We start from the raw sequence: 18,863 nt of genomic DNA on the forward strand, positions 1-18,863 counted from the left end.
GAACCCAGGAGGCAGAGGTTGCAGTGAGCCTAGATTGCATCATTGCATTCCAGCCTGGGCGACAACAGCGAAACTCCATCTCAAAAAAAAAAAAGAAAAACAACTTAAATATTTTTTCACCAGTGTTAAAAGATGAGATGTCAAAACAAAAATTAGAATTTTAGAAAGCTGCTATCCACCACTATGAGCTTGACAGCTTCCCAGTGCTTAGACTTTTCTGATAAGATTGGTGATAGCAAATGTGATTCTTTTCATGCTATATAATGAAATATGTGAACATTTGGAAGATCTGCTTAACTTAACCAATATTTTCCACATGATCAGTGTATTATAACAACAAAATCATTCATAGGTAAAAGATACATTCAAAATGTAAAATAACACCATTTGGATTTTTAATGTGCCAGTAGGAAAAGTTTGTTGATGTGGTTTCAGATTCCACATTAAGAAACTGTGTTTTGAGCTTTGGTATAGTACCAAAGAATATTCATCATTATTTGAACAGGCGGCCAAGTGCAGTTGCTTACACCTATAATCCTATCACTTTGGGAGGCCACGGTGGGCGGATCACTTGAGGTCAGGAATTCAAGACCAGCCTGGCCAACATGGTGAAACCCCGTCTCTACTAAAAATACAAAAATTAGCCAGGCGTGGTGGCAGGCACCTGTAATCTCAGCTACTTAGAGGCTGAGGCAGAGAGAATTGCTTGAACCCGGGAGGCAGAAGTTGCATTGAGCCGAGATCACACCACTGCTCTTCAGCCTGGGCGACAGAGTGAGACTCCAAAAAAAAAAAAAAAAAAAAAAAAGCTATTAAAATACTCCTTCCTTTTACATCTGCGTATCTGTGTGAGGCCAAATTTCCTTTCATATACTTTAATCAAAACATCATATCATAGCAGATTGAATGCAGAAGCAGCTATGAAAATCTTAGCTGTCTTCTATATTAAGCTAAACATCAAAGAAATTTGCAAAAAGATAGGTGGTAAATTCATGTGAGAGAGAGACTTCTAGTGGTGGAAATGCATGTTAAGACTCCTGTCTCCACTAAAAAATACAAAACAGTTAGCCGGGCATGGTGGCGGCCGCCTGTAGTCCCAGCTACTTCAGAGGCTGAGGCAGGAGAATGGCATGAACCTAGGAGGTGGAGCTTGCAGTGAGCTGAGATGGCGCCACTGTACCCCAGCCTGGGTGACAGAGTGAGACTTCGTCTCAAAATAAAATAAAATAAAATAAAAAAGACTCACTTTCTAACTTTGAAGAACAAATGATTGATTGGAAAAATGGTTGAGATAGTGACCACAAGAGGAATTTGGGTTTTTGTTAAGATCTGGAGTTATTAAGGTACATCAGTTCATTAAAAAATACATTTAAAGCAAAAACATTTTATAGTAAAACCTGATGCCCAACAGTGGTTGTTGGCTATATGTTAAAACACCTTTAAATTAGTTACTAATTTTTTTTAACTTAAAACTAATCAGTTATTAGCTCATGAATCTGCAGATTGGGCAGGGCTCAGCAGGCTCAGCTTCTTCACTCACATGCCTGTTGCTTCAGCTGGGATACTAGAACACTTGGGAGGCTGTTGGCATCTCTTCATCCTAGCATGAAGACTTTTAAAATCTCGGTCATCCCCATAAATGTTGATAAATATCTGGCTGAGAGAGACAACTATGTGGTAATTTTATAAATTATTCTATAAACATTTGAGTTCTTTGAAACATCTAATATGAACCAAAACAAAAAGCATAAAAAGTATATATCATAAGCAGGCAGAATGCTGTGTCTAGTAGTAAAAATTAAACATCCAGCTTTCTGGGATCTATTGAAGGCTTTATTAATCTTCTTTAACTGGAAATTTACAAACGCTGCCGTGGAATGCCTCCCAACATACACTCTGCAGACTCTTAATAAAAACAAATTTGTGGAAGCTGACAAAAACTCTCCTATGGTGAGGGTAATATATAACACTCTCACTGTACTAATTTTCTTAGGACTTGGTCTTTACATCAATGTCCAGTGGAAATTCCAGTTTTTTTGGATACCTAATTAAATAATTAAGGGTAATAAATGTTCAAGTGATTCTCCTGCCTCAGCCTCCCGAGTAGCTGGGATTACAGGCGTGTGCCATCACACCCGGCTGATTTTTTGTATTTTTAGTAGAAACGGGTTTCACTGTGTTAGCCAGGATGATCTGAATCTCCTGACCTCGTGATCCGCCTGCCTCGGCCTCCCAAAGTGCTGGGATTACAGGCATGAGCCACCACGCCCAGCTGGATAATAGTTTCTTAATTAAGAAATGAGAAACATACCTAATAAAAAAAAAAAATGTTGTGAAGTTTCAGAGTGGCAGAATCACACCACCCCGAAGAGCCCCTTCACCAGATGGCTTCTCACCATATAGCCCTGAGGAAACAAATCGCCGTGTTAACAAAGTGATGCGGGCCAGACTGTACTTACTGCAGCAGATAGGGCCCAACTCTTTCCTGATTGGAGGAGACAGCCCAGACAATAAATACCGGGTGTTTATTGGGCCTCAGGTAGGATTTGTCACCATTTTATTTTATTAGTTGTAGTATATGGTACTACCTCAAATTTATATACTATAATGTTCTTAAATTTGGATCACTTAATTCCCTTTAGTAGACAAAAGTAAACTTAAAATGTATTTTAGGCTAATATTTTTCTTTAATGTATTTATGAGGTTTTTACTATCTTAATATACCATAGAATAGAAATTTGATCTATTTAATAAATTCAATGGAAATGAGAGATTAAATCATGGAAATAGTTGTAGATTTTTCTTATATACAAAGATAATGAAGAATATGAATTAATAGAAACTTTAGTATAAAAAGTTGGAAATATTATAAAGTGATGAATTTAGAAGTTCTAATGAACCACGGATGTATTAACCTATAGGTTTTCTTTTTAACTCTTCAGAACTGCAGCTGTGGACGTGGAACATTCTGTATTCATCTGCTGTTTGTAATGCTCCGGGTGTTTCAACTAGAACCTTCAGACCCAATGTTGTGGAGAAAAACTTTAAAGAATTTTGAGGTAGTTTTTAATAAATGCTTAGAGTAAAATTGTCAGCATATTCTTATGATATATTCTTAAAATTTCTCCTTCTTTAAGTTTACGCAGTGACCTTTTGAAAGGTGTGAAGGTATGTAAGAATTAGTTGATGCTTATAAATAGTTCTCATGAGATATTTACTAAACTTTTTCTTCTAGCTTGAAAAAAACAACACTGACCTGCCGTATGAATGTTGTCCTTAGTAAACTATAATGTGTTTTTATTTTTGAAGCTCTTAAATCAACTTTAGGAAAAACATGCAAATAAAAGATAAATAGCTCAGTCTCTAGAACTCTTCATATGTATAATTATGGCACAAATATCACTGTTACTGTCTTTTTCCAATGTTAGGTTGAGAGTTTGTTCCAGAAATATCACAGTAGGCGTAGCTCAAGGATCAAAGCTCCATCTCGTAACACCATCCAGAAGTTTGTTTCACGCATGTCAAATTCTCATACATTGTCATCATCTAGTACTTCTACATCTAGTTCAGAAAACAGGTTAGTACTTTTTAAGGATTTCAAAGCATTAATCCAGTGTTACTTTTAATTTTAGGGGTAATTTTTTATATCTACTTGTTAAGTTGCTCTAAAATGATTTAATTATTGAATCTTGGCTTTCAAGTTAAAATCAAGGGTGAAGATATTAAAGGTTCTCTGGGCATGGTGGCTTGTGCCTATAATCCCAGCATGTTGGGAGACTGAGGCAGAAGGATCGCTTGAGCCCAGGAGTTCAAGACCAGCCTGGGCAACATAGGGATACCCTGTCTCTACAGAAGTAAAATAATTAGCTGGGAGTGGTGATACCTGTAGTCCCAATTACAGTCTGGGCAACATAGGGATACCTTGTCTCTACAGAAGTGAAATAATTAGCTGGGAGTGGTGATACCTGTAGTCCCAATTATTCAAGAGGCCAAGGCAGGAGGATCGCTTGAACCCAGGAGTTCAAGGCTCCGGTGACCTATGATTGCACTACTGCACTCCAGCCTAGGTGACAGAACAAGACCCTGTTTCTTAAAAAATATGTGGGTGTGTGTATGTGTGTGTGTATATATATATGTTGTTAAAGGTCATGTGAGTGTGTGTGTATATAGACATTTTGTGCTAAAAACTGCAGTATTCATGTGAATCTTGTTTCTGTTCTGTATATCGCTTTATTGGTTTTAGTGTAAAAATTAGATTTTTAAAAATTACTCCACAAAGGAAGTGCTGCTTCTCTTACCAGGGCACCTTCTGTGTTATTCCCGAAGTGCCCAGTTTGAGAAGCACTGTTCTGAGCGGTTAAATCCTGTCTTTATCCTATCAATCTGTTAAGTATTGTAACTACCTCAAAATTAATGAAGAATGAAAAAGTGACAGGGTCGCAACAAGAGTGCAGTGAAGAGAAGAGAGGTTTTCTTCATCTGTGGAAAAAGTAAATGTTTGGATTTTCTTAATTTTGATTAAATGAAATAATTTTAGAATCCTAGAGTTTTAGGAGTTTTTGGACATTGAAGATTTTCTAGTTGGCATGGTTCAGTGACAGCGGTAAGTGAAGCCAGGAGGTTATGCAGTTCATTTGAGGAAAGGTATAACCAGAACCTGGGTATCTTTGTTTTACCCCTCATCTCTTCTAAATAAAATGAAAAAAATTAGCTGTATTTCTCCAGCCTGCTGAACTCCTAGCCCCAAGCATTCCTCCCACCTCAGCGTCCCAAAGTGCTGGGATGACAGGTGTGAGCCACCACACCCAGCTCCTTTTTCCTTTCGAGTGACATTTCTGTAACTTTTTATTGTGGGGAAAAATAACAGATGCTTAAAACCAAGTAGCCAAAGTTAAAATAGAAAGTTTCTCTCTGAGGTTAAAAAAAAAAAATTATTTGGATTCACATATCCGTGGGGGGGAGCCACAAAAGTTATCTTGATTACTGAGATTGTACTATGTAGATGGGTAGATTTTTGTTTCGTGTAACCACTATTTTTGTATCTAAAATCAATAAAAAGAAAATACAGAGGAAGCGTATCTGGAGATCTGATTACATACGATTTTAAATGGTATGCCACAAACAATAATAAAACAATTAGGATAAACAAATTTAAAATTCAATTGAAAATGAAGGGCATAAAGAGAATATGCACCAAAAAAGAATTCTAAGGGGCTAAGAAACACAAAAACTGTTCATTCAACCTGATAACTAAAGAAATGTTCATTTTTTAAAAAAAGATACCAGTTTTTACTGAAATAATGGAAGACTTTTTAAATGATGTCATTTAGTTATTGTAAGGATGTGCTTGATTGTATATAAAGCAGTGTAACCTTTGAAGAAAAAAAGTAATATGGCTTTTAAAAACATTTCATTGATCCAGTAAATGTTCTTCTTAAGTAAAAGTTTAATCTGAGAAATGCACAAGCCTTACATATATCATATATGACTGTTTCTCGTAGTATTATGGTGAAAAATTAGAAACAATTTAAATATCCAGTAGCAATTGAATGATTAAATTAGTGTATGCCCATGTTACGAATGTCATGTAGGCATTAAAATTATGCTTTTGGAGAACATTGAATGACCTGGGAAAATGTCAATAAGTAAAACCAAATCTAGGTTATAATAATATATTATGCATGAACCCAGTTTTATATAGGAAAGGTATTACAGGTATGTAAAAATCGGAAGAATAAGAACTTCACTGGTTATTTATAGGAGGGGTTATTGTAGGTAACTTTTTTTAAACTTTAAATATTTTTTTAATAGTATTTTAAATTTAAATATTTTTTAAGTATTAGTTTAAAAACTACTCAGCTCTGCCCTTATAGTCTGAAAATAGCCGAAGACGTTATATAAATAAATGGGGATGGCTATGTTCAGTAAAACTGTATTTACACAAGTAGTCCACAGGCTAATTTGTTTTCCTTATAAGTTTGTTACTCCCTGCTCTATACTCATGTAATTTTGCTTCAGAAAAAACTATGCTAAAAAAAATCTGAAATGTCAAAAAAAATGTGTACAAAGATGTTTGTAATGGTTTCTTAAAATGTAAAAATATGGAAACAGCTTATATGTCCAACATTAATGGATACTTAAAACAGGATCTTTCTAGTCAGTGGAAAATTATGGCAGCATTAAAAATTATGTGGTGGAAGCAACCCAAGTGTCCATCAATGGATGAATGGATAATGTGGGATATACACATAGTGGAATATTACTCAGCTTTACAAAGGAAGGAAGTATGCTACAACATGGATGAACCTTTAGGACATTATGCTAAGCAAAATAAGCCAGTCACAAAAAGACAAATACTGTATAATTTCACTTACATGAGATACTTAGTCAAAACCATAGAGACAGAAAGTAGAGTGACCCTAGGTGGGAGGATTACTTGATCCCAGGAGTTCCTGACTAGCCTGGGCAACATAGTGTGACCCTGTCTCTACCAAAAAAAAAAAAAGGGAGAAAAGAAAAGAAAAATTAGCCAGGCATGGGTGGCATGCACCTGTGGTCCCAGCTACTCAGGAGGCTGAGGCAGGGGGATCTCTTGAGCCCCGGAGTTCGAGACTGCAGCGAGCTATACTTGTGCCGCTGTACTACAGTCTGGGAGACAGAGCAAGATCCTGTCTCAGAAAAAACATAGAATGGTGGTTGCCAGAGGCTGGAGGAAGGAGATCGTGAAGAATCGTGTTTAATGGGTATAGGGTTTCAGTTTTACAAGATGAATACTGGAGACACATAGTGGTGATGGTTGCACAGCATGAAGGCATTTAATACCACTGACCTGTACACTTACAAATGGTTAAGATGGTAGATTTTATGTTATGCATATGTTGCCACAACAAAAAAAAAAGAAAGAATTATGTATATGAAGAGTTGAAGTGCAATTTTATAATAAAAATTTTTTAAATATGAAATAGTGCATATATATATATACATAAATGATCTGAACAATGCTTACAAAATATGTACTTGGAAAAAAGATGGACAGGAAATACCCCAGAATGGTATTCTTTTTGTTGTCAGAGAAGTATTTAGTAAGTTGCACTTGTGATTTGACTAAATTTTGAAACTTTATTTTCCTCTTATGAATAAGCTTAATTTTGGTGTAATTATATGAAGAGTTAGTTGACCTTGGATTATTTTTGCCATGAATATTTTTATTATAGATAGTTGTATACATCATTTCTGTAATGCTACTCTTAATTCTTCATTACTAATGCATGCATATTCTGACAGTTTTTCCGCATCCTAAGTAGCTCTACAATTAGGAAAAGAGAGGGGGCAGGTACATCAGGAGGGAGAGACTAGTAAGTGTGCCTTCATCTCAGGAATCACCCATGATGACTTTGCTGACTTGTTTGATTAGCTTTTTTGGAAAGCTTTTTGTGCATTTGGGGAACTGGTTATTTTGCTGCTAGTTACTCAGATCTGTTTTTTCAGGGAAAAGTAATTGCCGTTTTTGCCATTACTTCTAATGGCAAAATTAGGATTCAAAAAATTAGAAGTAATGGCCAAAACCGCAATTACTTTTGCACCAACCTAATAGTTGAAGATAGTAGAAGTGCAATATTGGGCCTAGCTTAGCAGACTCTAAAATTTAGACGTTGTAAGTTTATGGCATGTTCTTCTCAGATAAAAGTGTAGTGATAGATCTGCCACAAACTGATTTTGATTTGAGGCAACTTATTTAACATCCCAGAGCCTTGTCTTTATTTTATAATGGAAATACGGCTATTGATTTTTAAAAGTCATCCCTCACATCATGAAGATTTAATTAAAAACATTTATGAAATAGAGAACTAAAGTCCTCTTTCTCTAGCCTGGGTGCACACAAAATAACTACTGTTAACTATTTAATACAACTTTTAAAAATTACATAAATCAAGGAGTGAAACTCTTCTTTGCACACTCCGTACTTCGGCCGACAAACAGATGCATGCACGTTCCCCCATCCATATTTCTCTCAGCTGTCTTACTGTTTTTAAACAAAGTCATGCCATATATTCTGGTGTGCAATTTTCGTTTGCTTTTACTTTATATATAAAGAATATTTTTCCACGTCATTACCAGATTACATACTTTTCTCTTTTCATGGCTGTATAAGGTTCTGTTGGTACACCATAATTTATTTAGCCATTGCCTTAATTAATGTACATTAAGTACACCTCCAGTTGTTTGTTTACGTACTTAAAATATGTAGGGATAGCATCCTAGGAAATAGGATTTTTAGGTCATGAATATATGCATGTAGTATTTTAAGAAATACTAACAAAATTTCCTTCCGTAGATTTTAGTTTTTACTTCTACCAGATATGAGAACCTGGTTTTCTATGCCATTATGGGGGCTAGATGTTACCAATCTATTATTTATTCCAATTGCCTTTTTATTTCCTTTGTCCATTTTACTATTAGTATTTTTCTTACTGATTTTTAAAAATACTTTGTATATTAGAGATAATCAAGTATATGCAATATAATTACCCATTGTGCTGCAATTTTGCCATAAATGGAATCATTCTATACATGGTAGTTTTATTTTGACCTCATTTATGGATCTCTCTGTTCCTTTTTAAAGGCTTCAAGGTGCCTGGGTTTGCTGTAATTTGTTTAACCTCCTTTTGGCATTCATTTGGTTGTTTTGATTTCTTTTCGTTATTCTAAATAATACTGCAGTGGACATTTTCATACATATATTTCTATATATTTGTCTTTTTATTTTCTTACGATACATTCCTAGAAGTCTAGGTGAAAGATTGTGTACCCTTAAAATGTGACGTGTTCCTAGATTCATTTCTAGGAAAGTTGGACCAGTTCATACTGCCACCAGAAATTTCTGAAATAGGCATTTAAATTTAGGATGTGGAATCTTTGAGCTCTAAGGTCCGCCAGCACTTAAAATCTTGAAACTAGTACCATGTAGTATATTTTTGTACGTACTCAAACCTGTTGGTTTATTCAAAAGCTACAGTAGCAGAATTTGGGAGATACAAATGTTCTTTCTAAGATTACAGTCTGTATTGTTTTCATCACAAAGAAAGTTAACTCACACCTACAGTCTATAAGTACTGGTGTGTTAATCTGATTTTAAATTACTGTATATTAATAGCATAAATATGTATCTCTTAGTATATAAGATGCTCTTAAACAAGAATTTCTACTGTATTTATATTCTAAGCAAGCAGAAAGTGTTTTTAGCATATCAGTTCTGCTTTATATTCTTTTATGTTTAATACTTTTTCTTCCCCCTTTCTATAGTATAAAGGATGAAGAGGAGCAGATGTGTCCTATTTGCTTATTGGGCATGCTTGATGAAGAAAGTCTTACAGTGTGTGAAGACGGCTGCAGGAACAAGCTGCACCACCACTGCATGTCAATTTGTATGTGGCTCTTTTTCTCTCTATGCTTATTCAGCACAGTTGCTCTCTGAGCTAACTATGTTTTATTTAAGAGTGTAACATGGCTTGAAGGGAGATTGGTGAGAGAATAAAAACAGTATATCTAAGTCCTCTGTGAAGAGTTTTCAGCAAGTGGGAATGTAGGATCTTTAGGAGATGACCTATGTGAGCAAAGAAACGCAATAAAGTGTGACATAGGTGGTAATGGAAGAAGTGCATAGAATTAGAAACAGTTTCAATCTGGAAGGTATACATGAAGGGAAGGAGGTGGAAGAAGACCTGGGCAGGCATTACAGAAAGGCTAGCATCAAAGTAAGGTTTGGAAGGACTTTACCTGGTAGTCAAACAGGGCAGAACGTTTGGAAAAATAGTAATATTAACCTTGGAAAAATAGTAATACTAACTATTAATGTTAATAGTAACATTATCAGAATGAATAAAATAGCATTTGCAAATCAAAATCATTTAACCTGCTGTGTGTACTTGCTTTCAGATAAATGTTTAGATTATTTTTGAGGTTCCTTCTATATAAATCCTGTAAACTAATTATTATAAACAGTTATGAAATATAAATAATGTTAAGTATTTACATTTTTGTAAGATTTTGTTTCTGTAATTTTTCAGGGGCAGAAGAGTGTAGAAGAAATAGAGAACCTTTAATATGTCCCCTTTGTAGATCTAAGTGGAGGTCTCATGATTTCTACAGGTAATAATTTTGAAATAATGATATGTATATGTTTAATTTTTTTTAATTTCTCAAAGTGTGGTTTAAATCTGTTAATTTTTTTAAAGCAAGTTTTGTTATTTTTCATTTTAGCCACGAATTGTCAAGTCCTGTGGATTCCCCTTCTTCCCTCAGAGCTGCACAGCAGCAAACCGTACCGCAGCAGCCTTTGGCTGGATCACAAAGAAGGAATCAAGAGAGCAATTTTAACCTTACTCATTATGGAACTCAGCAAATCCCTCCTGCTTACAAAGATTTAGCTGAGCCATGGATTCAGGTAAGTAGTTCTTTGTTTTTCATTTCTCAAAGAAATATTTATAGATCAGTTAATGTATTTGTCTCCTTCCCTCAGTTGTTTATAATTTAAAAAATACTTTTGCTTGCCTTCATCATGGCGTTTATTCCTTTGGAAATTTTAATGTTACTTTTGGTATTAATACTATACTGCTTTTTATACAGCTTCAACTTCAAAACTTCCTTGTGGTTTCGCTTCACGTATCTAGAAACATCTTTTCCTGAACTAACAGATATACAGGGTTATTCAAGGATAGAAGGATAGAAACCAGAACCCTTCAGTGCTAACTTTTCCCAATGTTTAATCCCCATTCCTGCCAAGAATTTTTATCATGTTTCTTATTTGCTGCCATTTAAAATTAATTTCTCCTTTCATATCCTAATGGCATACAGTGGGTGCTTAATAATTGCAGAGCAGATGAATAAGAAAAAATATGTGATAGTTACCTTGAGTTCATCATTTTGATTTGTAAGAACGGTTTTCCATCCCTTTACCATCTCTTCTGATTGAATGCTTTTTCATCCTCAGTAAGTAGGGCTTTTTTGTCAGTTGGTTTGTAATGATTTTCTTGGTTGTTGAATGCTTAGTCTATTATTTTTTAAATGTAGGATCTAAAACCAGTCAGGTCTGTACCAGACAATAATGAAGTAAAATAGTTATTTTCAGTAATCTGTTAAATTCTGTTGAATTAAATTTGTGAACAGATGTATTAACACATTGAGCTTATATATCATTAGGATTTGTTTCATTTTTCTTTTGTGACCATTACAGTCCTGCACCTTTGGAATTCTCTTAGCATATTAGCAACCCATTTATGAATCTAATAAAATCTGCAAAAATATTAAACACATATTCTTGTATCTAGTCCATTAATGAAATTTAATGAAATATTAATGAACATAGGTCCTCACCTGCCCTTTCATGACCCATCAAAGAACTCTCAAGTTGATTCTGAGCTGTTAGATTTCATTCTTTCAAGGATATGGTCTAGTTTGTTTTGCCTAAGCTTTAGGTCAGACTAGGCTCTATATTCCTAGCTTTTTATTAAGCATATTAGGTAAGACAATTAAAACATAGGTAGTGGTACACTACTTAACAGTACCAGAAGCTCACTATATTCTAGTTGGTTCATTCTCCCATAATATCCTTTTATAACAAAACACATGTAAATAAATATGTCATGATCCATTTTTCCAAAAGTTGTGTTTATTCATCTTTAATATTTAGACATTTTTCACATGATGAATTATCTTAGGTATTAAGCTTGCTTTTAGCTAATTGGCCCATAAAGCGTGAAGGGAAAGACCCTTCACGCTTTCCTCACTGTAGGGACTCTGGCTTCTGGAGCATGGGATTGACGACGGTAACGGCATGTACTATAACTCTGTGTCTACCGTTTTCCTTTGCTTACTGGAACACAAGCATTTTTTCTTCAGTTTGATTTGTCCACTCCGTTCGTTTTACAGTCCTACCTGTTTTGTCTAGTTTTTTAAACCTTTTTGTACAGACAAAAACTAATTAAATGTGTTTTACTTACTGCTCTTGTCTGTAAGAGAAATACTCTGTATCTCTTGAAACCTTCTCCTGGTGCCTTTTTTGATCTTTTTTTTTTTCTTTTCTTAATCTTGCTCCAGTTTTTCTCTTTAAACTACCTTAATATGAATACAGAGTTGAGGTTTTCCCTTTTTTTGGGCGTTTTGGTAAGCATGGGGGACAGTAGAGGCATAGGATGTATGTATAGCCATCTAATGATTTAATGGAGTTTATTATTAATTTTACCTGAACTAATAAATATTAATGACTTTGGATAATTACCAGTTAAACCTGAGTATAAAATTCTTCCTTATGATGTTTAAGTGGCTGGATATATTTGAAGTTCTGAAGGATGATGAAGATTTAAGAAATGCCCAGTTTTTATGTAGTAATCAAAAATGATGCTAAACTCAAAATACTCTGGGTCCGTAAGCTTTTCTTTACATTGAATTCATTGTGTGTGTTTGATCCAGGTATTTGGAATGGAACTCGTTGGCTGCTTATTTTCTAGAAACTGGAATGTGAGAGAGATGGCCCTCAGGCGTCTTTCCCATGATGTCAGTGGGGCCCTGCTGTTGGCAAATGGGGAGAGCACTGGAAATTCCGGGGGCAGCAGTGGAAGCAGCCCGAGTGGGGGAGCTGCCAGTGGGTCTTCCCAGACGAGTATCTCAGGAGATGTGGTGGAGGCATGCTGCAACGTTCTGTCAATGGTCTGTGCTGACCCTGTCTACAAAGTGTACGTTGCTGCTTTAGTAAGTAGCTTTATTCCATAATCATATCATTATGGGTTTGGGGTTTTTTGATGGTTCGTAGTGTTTTTAAGATACAATAAAGCTACTTTACCTAATTTTGGAAAATCCAAATTTTATTTTTGTTCCATAATTCCAGGAAATTACAATTTTTCTTTTATTCTGTTTATTTGAATTTTACTGGTTTTATGATGTATGTCCAAGGTTTCTCATATGCTATTTCACTGTTTAGTTTCATTGTTTTAAAGACTTTCCAGGGGTATCCGAGGGAGAGAATACAGTTATGATTTCTTAGTTTCTGTTTCTGGTTGGGACAGTAAAGCTCCTTCGTCATCCTCCTTTTCCGCTTATCCCTAGAGACAGACTAAACACCATGGCTTCAGGCTGCTAAAGCCTAAAACAAATCAAAACAGAACAACAACAAATAGGACGAGCTAGACAAGCTTGCTAATTTTTAAAGACTTTTTTAGTGTCTTGCTGTTCATATCTTTATGTTTTTCTGAGCAGATATCTTATACATGACCAAATTAAAAATGCTTTTTGGGATGGCAAAGTCATCAATGTTACTCTGATTTTTTAAAAAATTTATCAGATATTAAGGAAGATATGTTTTTAATAAACATTTTGATTTTTAATAAACACTGTCATGTGGAGATTCAAAAGCTTTTTCAAAGAAAAGGGTTCCATGACATAGATCATTGAATTGCTTTTTCAGTTTAACTTGTTAAAAGTTCTTTCATGAGTGGAATAGAGTGACAAGGAGGTAATTTAGGAGTATCTGTCTCTTTAGAATAGGGTTTCTCAACCTCAGTACTATTAACATTTGTTAGATAATTATTTGTTGCAGGGTTGGGGGAGAGCCAGGAATGTTGTCCTGTGTGTACTGTGGCAACATCCCTGGCCTCTACCCATTTAGATACCAGGAGCAAACCCACCCCCACCCAGTCATGCCCACAGTCATGACAACCAAGAATGTCTCCAGGCATTGCCAAATGTCTCCAGGGGTCAAAACTGCCCCCAATTCAGAACCACTACTTTAATTCTTATCTGGTCTGTTTTTAAAATTCATGAGTAGTCTGTAGGCTTCCCCGGAACCTCAGTCTTTTTCTAATCCATCCTCTAACAATTGGGCCTAATGAATCTTCTTGACAGGTAATACAGCATGACAGTTATGAACATGGGTTTGGAGTCACAATTGAGTGATCTCATAATTTATCATTCCAGCCACAGTGCTTGCATAATGTGCTGGTTAAAGTTGGACTAGCCTAGGCAATCTGAACACATGATCAAGATCATAGAGACAGACCTGGATTCAAATTCTGGTTCTCCCTTTTGCTAGCATGGTGACTTTATGAAGGTTACTTAACCTCTCTTAAATAAACTTCAGTTTTCTCACCCATAAAATAATGAAAATACCTCTTAGATTTGAAATTAGATTATGTAGAAACTTTCAACTGTATGCCTGGCACATTGTAAGAACATGAATAGTTATCATTATTTCTTAAACACAAGTTTGATTATCCCCCAACTCGTTTAGAAACCTTTAGAGGTTTCTGTTTCTTCAACGACATTCCTAAAGCATATTCTGTGGAAGTTTGGCAGGGTTGTGAAAAGTTCCCTGAAGAAAGAATCCTGTATTCAGTTAAGATTGGTGAACACTGGATTACACAAGGATAACTAGGTCTGTTGACTGAAAGACTTCTAGGATCCTTCAGTAAGCTAGTGTACATTGTGAACCTAAAGGATCAAAGGGTAGAATGCATTGTTTCCCAGAGTTATTTTGCTACAGCCTGTTTCTTCACGTAGCATCTGGAGGGACCAGCATACTGTAGAATAAACATCAATTGGCCCAACATTTTGCCGCTTTCTTACTATTTTCCAACACAAACCTTCAGGCATACTTGACTAAATAAAATCCTCTTTTTGCCAGTTCCTTTTCTGCAAAGCCTTTGCCGTATTACTCTTTCTGTGCGCAGTGTAACTGCCTGACTGTCATGGTTGTTTCTTCTTAAGTTAAGACTGTTTCCCAACTAGCTTATGAGTTCTTAGAGCACAAAGATTGTATAAAGGATACCAGGCTCCATGAAGGCAGAAATGGCTTCTGCTCTTAAAGCTCACCCTTTCCCTTTCCCTTATGTCCCCTTCCTCTGTCTCTTCCTTTTTTTCTTCTCCCTCCCTCTCCATGTATAATTTTTTTTTTTTTTTTTTTTTTTTTTGCTGAACCATTTGAGAGTTTTTTGCAGGCATCATGACACTTTCTCCTCAAATACTTAAATATGTGTCTCTTAAAACCAAATACATAATTCCATTTGTTCTTCCATATACAGTCAGCACATTAACATTAATCATAATACTGTTTTGTACTATAAAGTTTATACTGAAATCTCTCCTGTTGCCCAACAGTGCCCTTCATAGCTAAACTGCAGACTTTATTCAGATTTTACCAGCTTTTCTGCTGTTGTCTTTTTTCTGTCCCAGGATCCAATCCAGGATCCCACAGTGCATTTAGTCACCATGTCCCCTTAATGTTTCTCATCCATGACAGTTCCTCACCCTTTCCTAGTTTTTAATGACCTTGACAGATACTTTCAAAGTATACTGGCCAGTTATTTTGTAGAATGTCCCTCAATTTGGGTTTCTCTGATGTTTTCTCATGATTAGATGGAAGTTACATATTTTTCACAAGAATGCCACAGAGGTGATAGGCCTTTCTCATTGCATCATGTCAGTGGGTACATATGTCCATGGCTTTTATTATTGGTGATGCTGTCAGTTAAGGTAATATCTACCAAGTTTCCCTGCTGTAAAATTAATATTCATAGATATCTTGTGAGAGTTACTTTGAGATTATGCAAATATCCTATTTCACCTCAAAATTTTGTCCACTGATTTTAAAAACATTTGTGGATCTTGCCTATAGCAGTTATTACTACACCATTAAAAATGGTGCTCTCATGGGCACAGGGAGGGGAGCACCACACACCAGGACCTGTCGAGGGTCAGGGGCTAGGGGCGGGATAGCATTACAAGAAATACCTAATGTAGATGATGGGACGATAGATGCAGCAAACTACCATGGCATGTGTATACCTATATAACAAACCTGCACGTTCTGCACATGTGCCCCAGAACTTAAAGTATAATTTTTTTTAAAAATGGTGTTCTAATGGTGATTTTCTGTTTTCCTCATTCCTTCTACATTAATTGGAATTATTCTATAAAGTAGAGCTTCTCCGTTTATGTACCTACTCAATTTTTAATTTATATCAGTGTAGGCTCCTGGGTATTCCTTTTGTTCTATGGGTTGCAACCCAGTACTACCATCATTTGTTTTGTTGCTCTAATTATTCCAGCGTTGACCATTGAGAGCCTTTTCAGGTTGGCTCCTGTTCTTTTTCTTTTTAAAAATAATTTTTTTTAACTTTACGTCTTGAAATGAATTCAGACTTCTAAAAATTGCAGAGAAAAGAGTTCAGAAAATTCCTTTCTACCCCATTCATTTATTTTGTTAGTTGTTTGTATCATTACAGACGCATGGGATTCTTACTTTATTCTATGGGTTATAATCTATTCCTATCTTATTTTGTTGCTCATATTGTCTCAAATTAGGCCATTATCTCTGATGCTTTTTAAGTGTACATAAACTGACCTTCAGATTTTTTTCCTCAGAAAACACTGAGAGCCATGCTGGTATATACTCCTTGCCACAGTTTAGCGGAAAGAATCAAACTTCAGAGACTTCTCCGGCCAGTTGTAGACACCATCCTAGTCAAATGTGCAGATGCCAATAGGTAAGGCTTCATTGATGAACCACTTCAAACCCTCTTGTCTTAAAAGTGCCTCGCAGCAAGCCTCACACCTAGTGAATATCTGATACATTTTATTAAATGAGTCTTTGAACATTGTCTTTTAATGTGAGATTTAAAATGGAAATGCAGTACTTGAAGCTCTTAAGGACTGGGGGAAAGAACTACTGGCAAGTAAAAGCCAGGCAAACAAACTGCATGGATCTCCACATTATTGTATTGTGATTTATTCTCTTAAATAACATTCATAATCTGAAGTACAGTTAGTAAGAACTGTAGTTGACATTTATATCCATAAGGTATAATCTCATGGGTTACACAGGATAGGAACCAGTAAGATCATTACACCTGTATATGCCTTATTATCAGGATAAAAAATTAACAAATCCATCTCATTATTTTCAGTGTAATGGAATTTTACTCTAATTATGACAGTTTTAGTCAAAAAAATTTTAGATTTTATATATTCCTGCAATATCCTTGAAAATTGACAGGGAACAAGAATAACCCTGACTGGAAAGAAAAATATGAAGTAGAGAATTGAGGTGCAGTGACAGTAAAGATGAGTACAAGCCATGCTTTTTTCAGACCAGTGGTTCTCTTTTATTTTCCCCTTCCATAAAATAGGAGGAAAAATTTTCATTTAATAATCACAGCTACTGTGAACAGTTATTTGGTAGTTCCTATTTCTTTCTATCCCAGCAGATCTTGATTAGCAACAAGTGTTGAATCTCCCTTGTGTTGCCTCTTCCATTTCACCCATTTAGAGCTCTCTCAGTACCACTTTTCTCTTCCTCTGCAAGTCATAATGACTGTTTGCACAGGGTCTCAAAAATTAGGTACCTACCTTTAACGAATTTCTCATCTCATGAAGTCTGTCTTTTGCCTCTGTTGTTTTCTCTATAGATTGAAAATACTGGATGTTTTCTTGTTTCTTAGAGAAAACATTGTATATCTGTAAAATATGCAAATTAAAAAGTAATTTGCAAAATGCATAGGAAAAGTGTCATTTTTTAGTATTAGAATAGGTATATTTCTGAGACTTCAGTGTTCTCATGGTATTTGTTGTGCTGCTCGCTTTTTGAAACTTTAAAGTTAGGTTGTTTACCTGGTCACCTGAATGACTGAACGTAAGAAATACTGTAGAGAGATTTTAAAATATTCAGACCTCATTCTGCCTATGTAAGGAAATGGAGGGTTTTTGGATGGGAAGGTTTTGTTTTTAATTCAAGAGCTTCTTAGTAAAAGTTCAGAAATCAAAATGTCAAGGTCTTTGTTTTTTCTTTTAACAAAATGTAAGACTTTTATCTAATTTGGTATTTAAATCAATACTTGCTAAGAGCCATTGTTGAAGATTCTGTGCTTAACATAGAGGATATGTTAAATTTACAAAATTAGACCTAATAAATGAGTATTACTATTTATGGTGACATTGTTCATGTGATTTTAGTGGTGGAAAAGTAAACACTCCTGAAAACATCATTTCTCCACTTTTTCACAAGGCCTTGCATTACGCCTCTAATATTGTATAGTATTTTAGCCAAGATCCAGGATTGATGTTGCTTTTCCTTTGCTTTTTAGCCGCACAAGTCAGCTGTCCATATCAACACTGTTGGAACTGTGCAAAGGCCAAGCAGGAGAGTTGGCAGTTGGCAGAGAAATACTTAAAGCTGGTAATAACTTTTCACTTAAAATGAATATAGCATATTTTATCATGTTCCTCGGCAGCCTTGTCTAATCTCATAATCTCTCATGAGGCAGTTTACAGGATTTTGAAGTAATTTTATAAATTGATTCACTGTGTTACAGTTAGAAATGTGAATTAATCTGAGAGAGAAATTCTTGAAAATAGTTCAGAATATTTTTGTTGGCCTTATACCATTTAATCATGTCTTATTTTAGATTTTAATATCACTATTTTTTAATCACTTATTTTTACTTTCCTTTTTGTAGGATCCATTGGTATTGGTGGTGTTGATTATGTCTTAAACTGTATTCTTGGAAACCAAACTGAATCAAACAATTGGCAAGAACTTCTTGGCCGCCTTTGTCTTATAGATAGACTGTTGTTGGAATTTCCTGCTGAATTTTATCCTCATATTGTCAGTACTGATGTTTCACAAGCTGAGCCTGTTGAAATCAGGTGATTTTTCTCTGAAAATATATTACATGTATCTTTCTGCCCTCCCTACACCCTCCTCAGGAATGACACATTTTAGATTTATGAAAGACTCAGAAAATACAGAGCATAAATAGGTTGCTGATACCTTAATATTTGATTGACATATGAAAACCCAAAGTCTAGGATGTTTA

The 18,863-nt window shown here is 35.3% G+C and overlaps 1 protein-coding gene and 1 long non-coding RNA gene across 8 annotated transcripts in view; one reads left to right on the top strand and one right to left on the bottom strand.

Moving 5' to 3' along the window:
- MAP3K1 (mitogen-activated protein kinase kinase kinase 1) overlaps window positions 1-18,863 on the top strand; it is a 77,560-nt gene that overhangs the window by 45,385 nt on the left and 13,312 nt on the right. For all 7 annotated transcript variants that reach the window (XR_002522364.1, XR_002522363.1, XR_002522365.1 and 4 more), the window contains 10 exons: window positions 2,339-2,539; window positions 2,943-3,059; window positions 3,429-3,577; window positions 9,304-9,425; window positions 10,068-10,149; window positions 10,261-10,444; window positions 12,469-12,747; window positions 16,414-16,535; window positions 18,132-18,223; window positions 18,504-18,693. Coding sequence is in view for 4 of the 7 variants with exons in the window: in XM_009208442.3 (XP_009206706.1) it covers window positions 2,339-2,539; window positions 2,943-3,059; window positions 3,429-3,577; window positions 9,304-9,425; window positions 10,068-10,149; window positions 10,261-10,444; window positions 12,469-12,747; window positions 16,414-16,535; window positions 18,132-18,223; window positions 18,504-18,693 (1,538 nt within the window). In the remaining 3 variants the exon portion in view is untranslated. The remainder of the gene's footprint in view (window positions 1-2,338; window positions 2,540-2,942; window positions 3,060-3,428; window positions 3,578-9,303; window positions 9,426-10,067; window positions 10,150-10,260; window positions 10,445-12,468; window positions 12,748-16,413; window positions 16,536-18,131; window positions 18,224-18,503; window positions 18,694-18,863) is intronic.
- LOC116274900 lies at window positions 1,595-16,470 on the bottom strand. The gene is made up of 3 exons (XR_004183715.1): window positions 16,394-16,470; window positions 10,909-11,089; window positions 1,595-1,657 (listed from the first exon to the last, which is right to left on the bottom strand). It is a non-coding gene; the product is annotated as an uncharacterized LOC116274900 (long non-coding RNA).

Source organism: Papio anubis, chromosome 5, assembly GCF_008728515.1.
Source record: "Papio anubis isolate 15944 chromosome 5, Panubis1.0, whole genome shotgun sequence".
NCBI classification, from domain to species: Eukaryota; Metazoa; Chordata; class Mammalia; order Primates; family Cercopithecidae; genus Papio; species Papio anubis.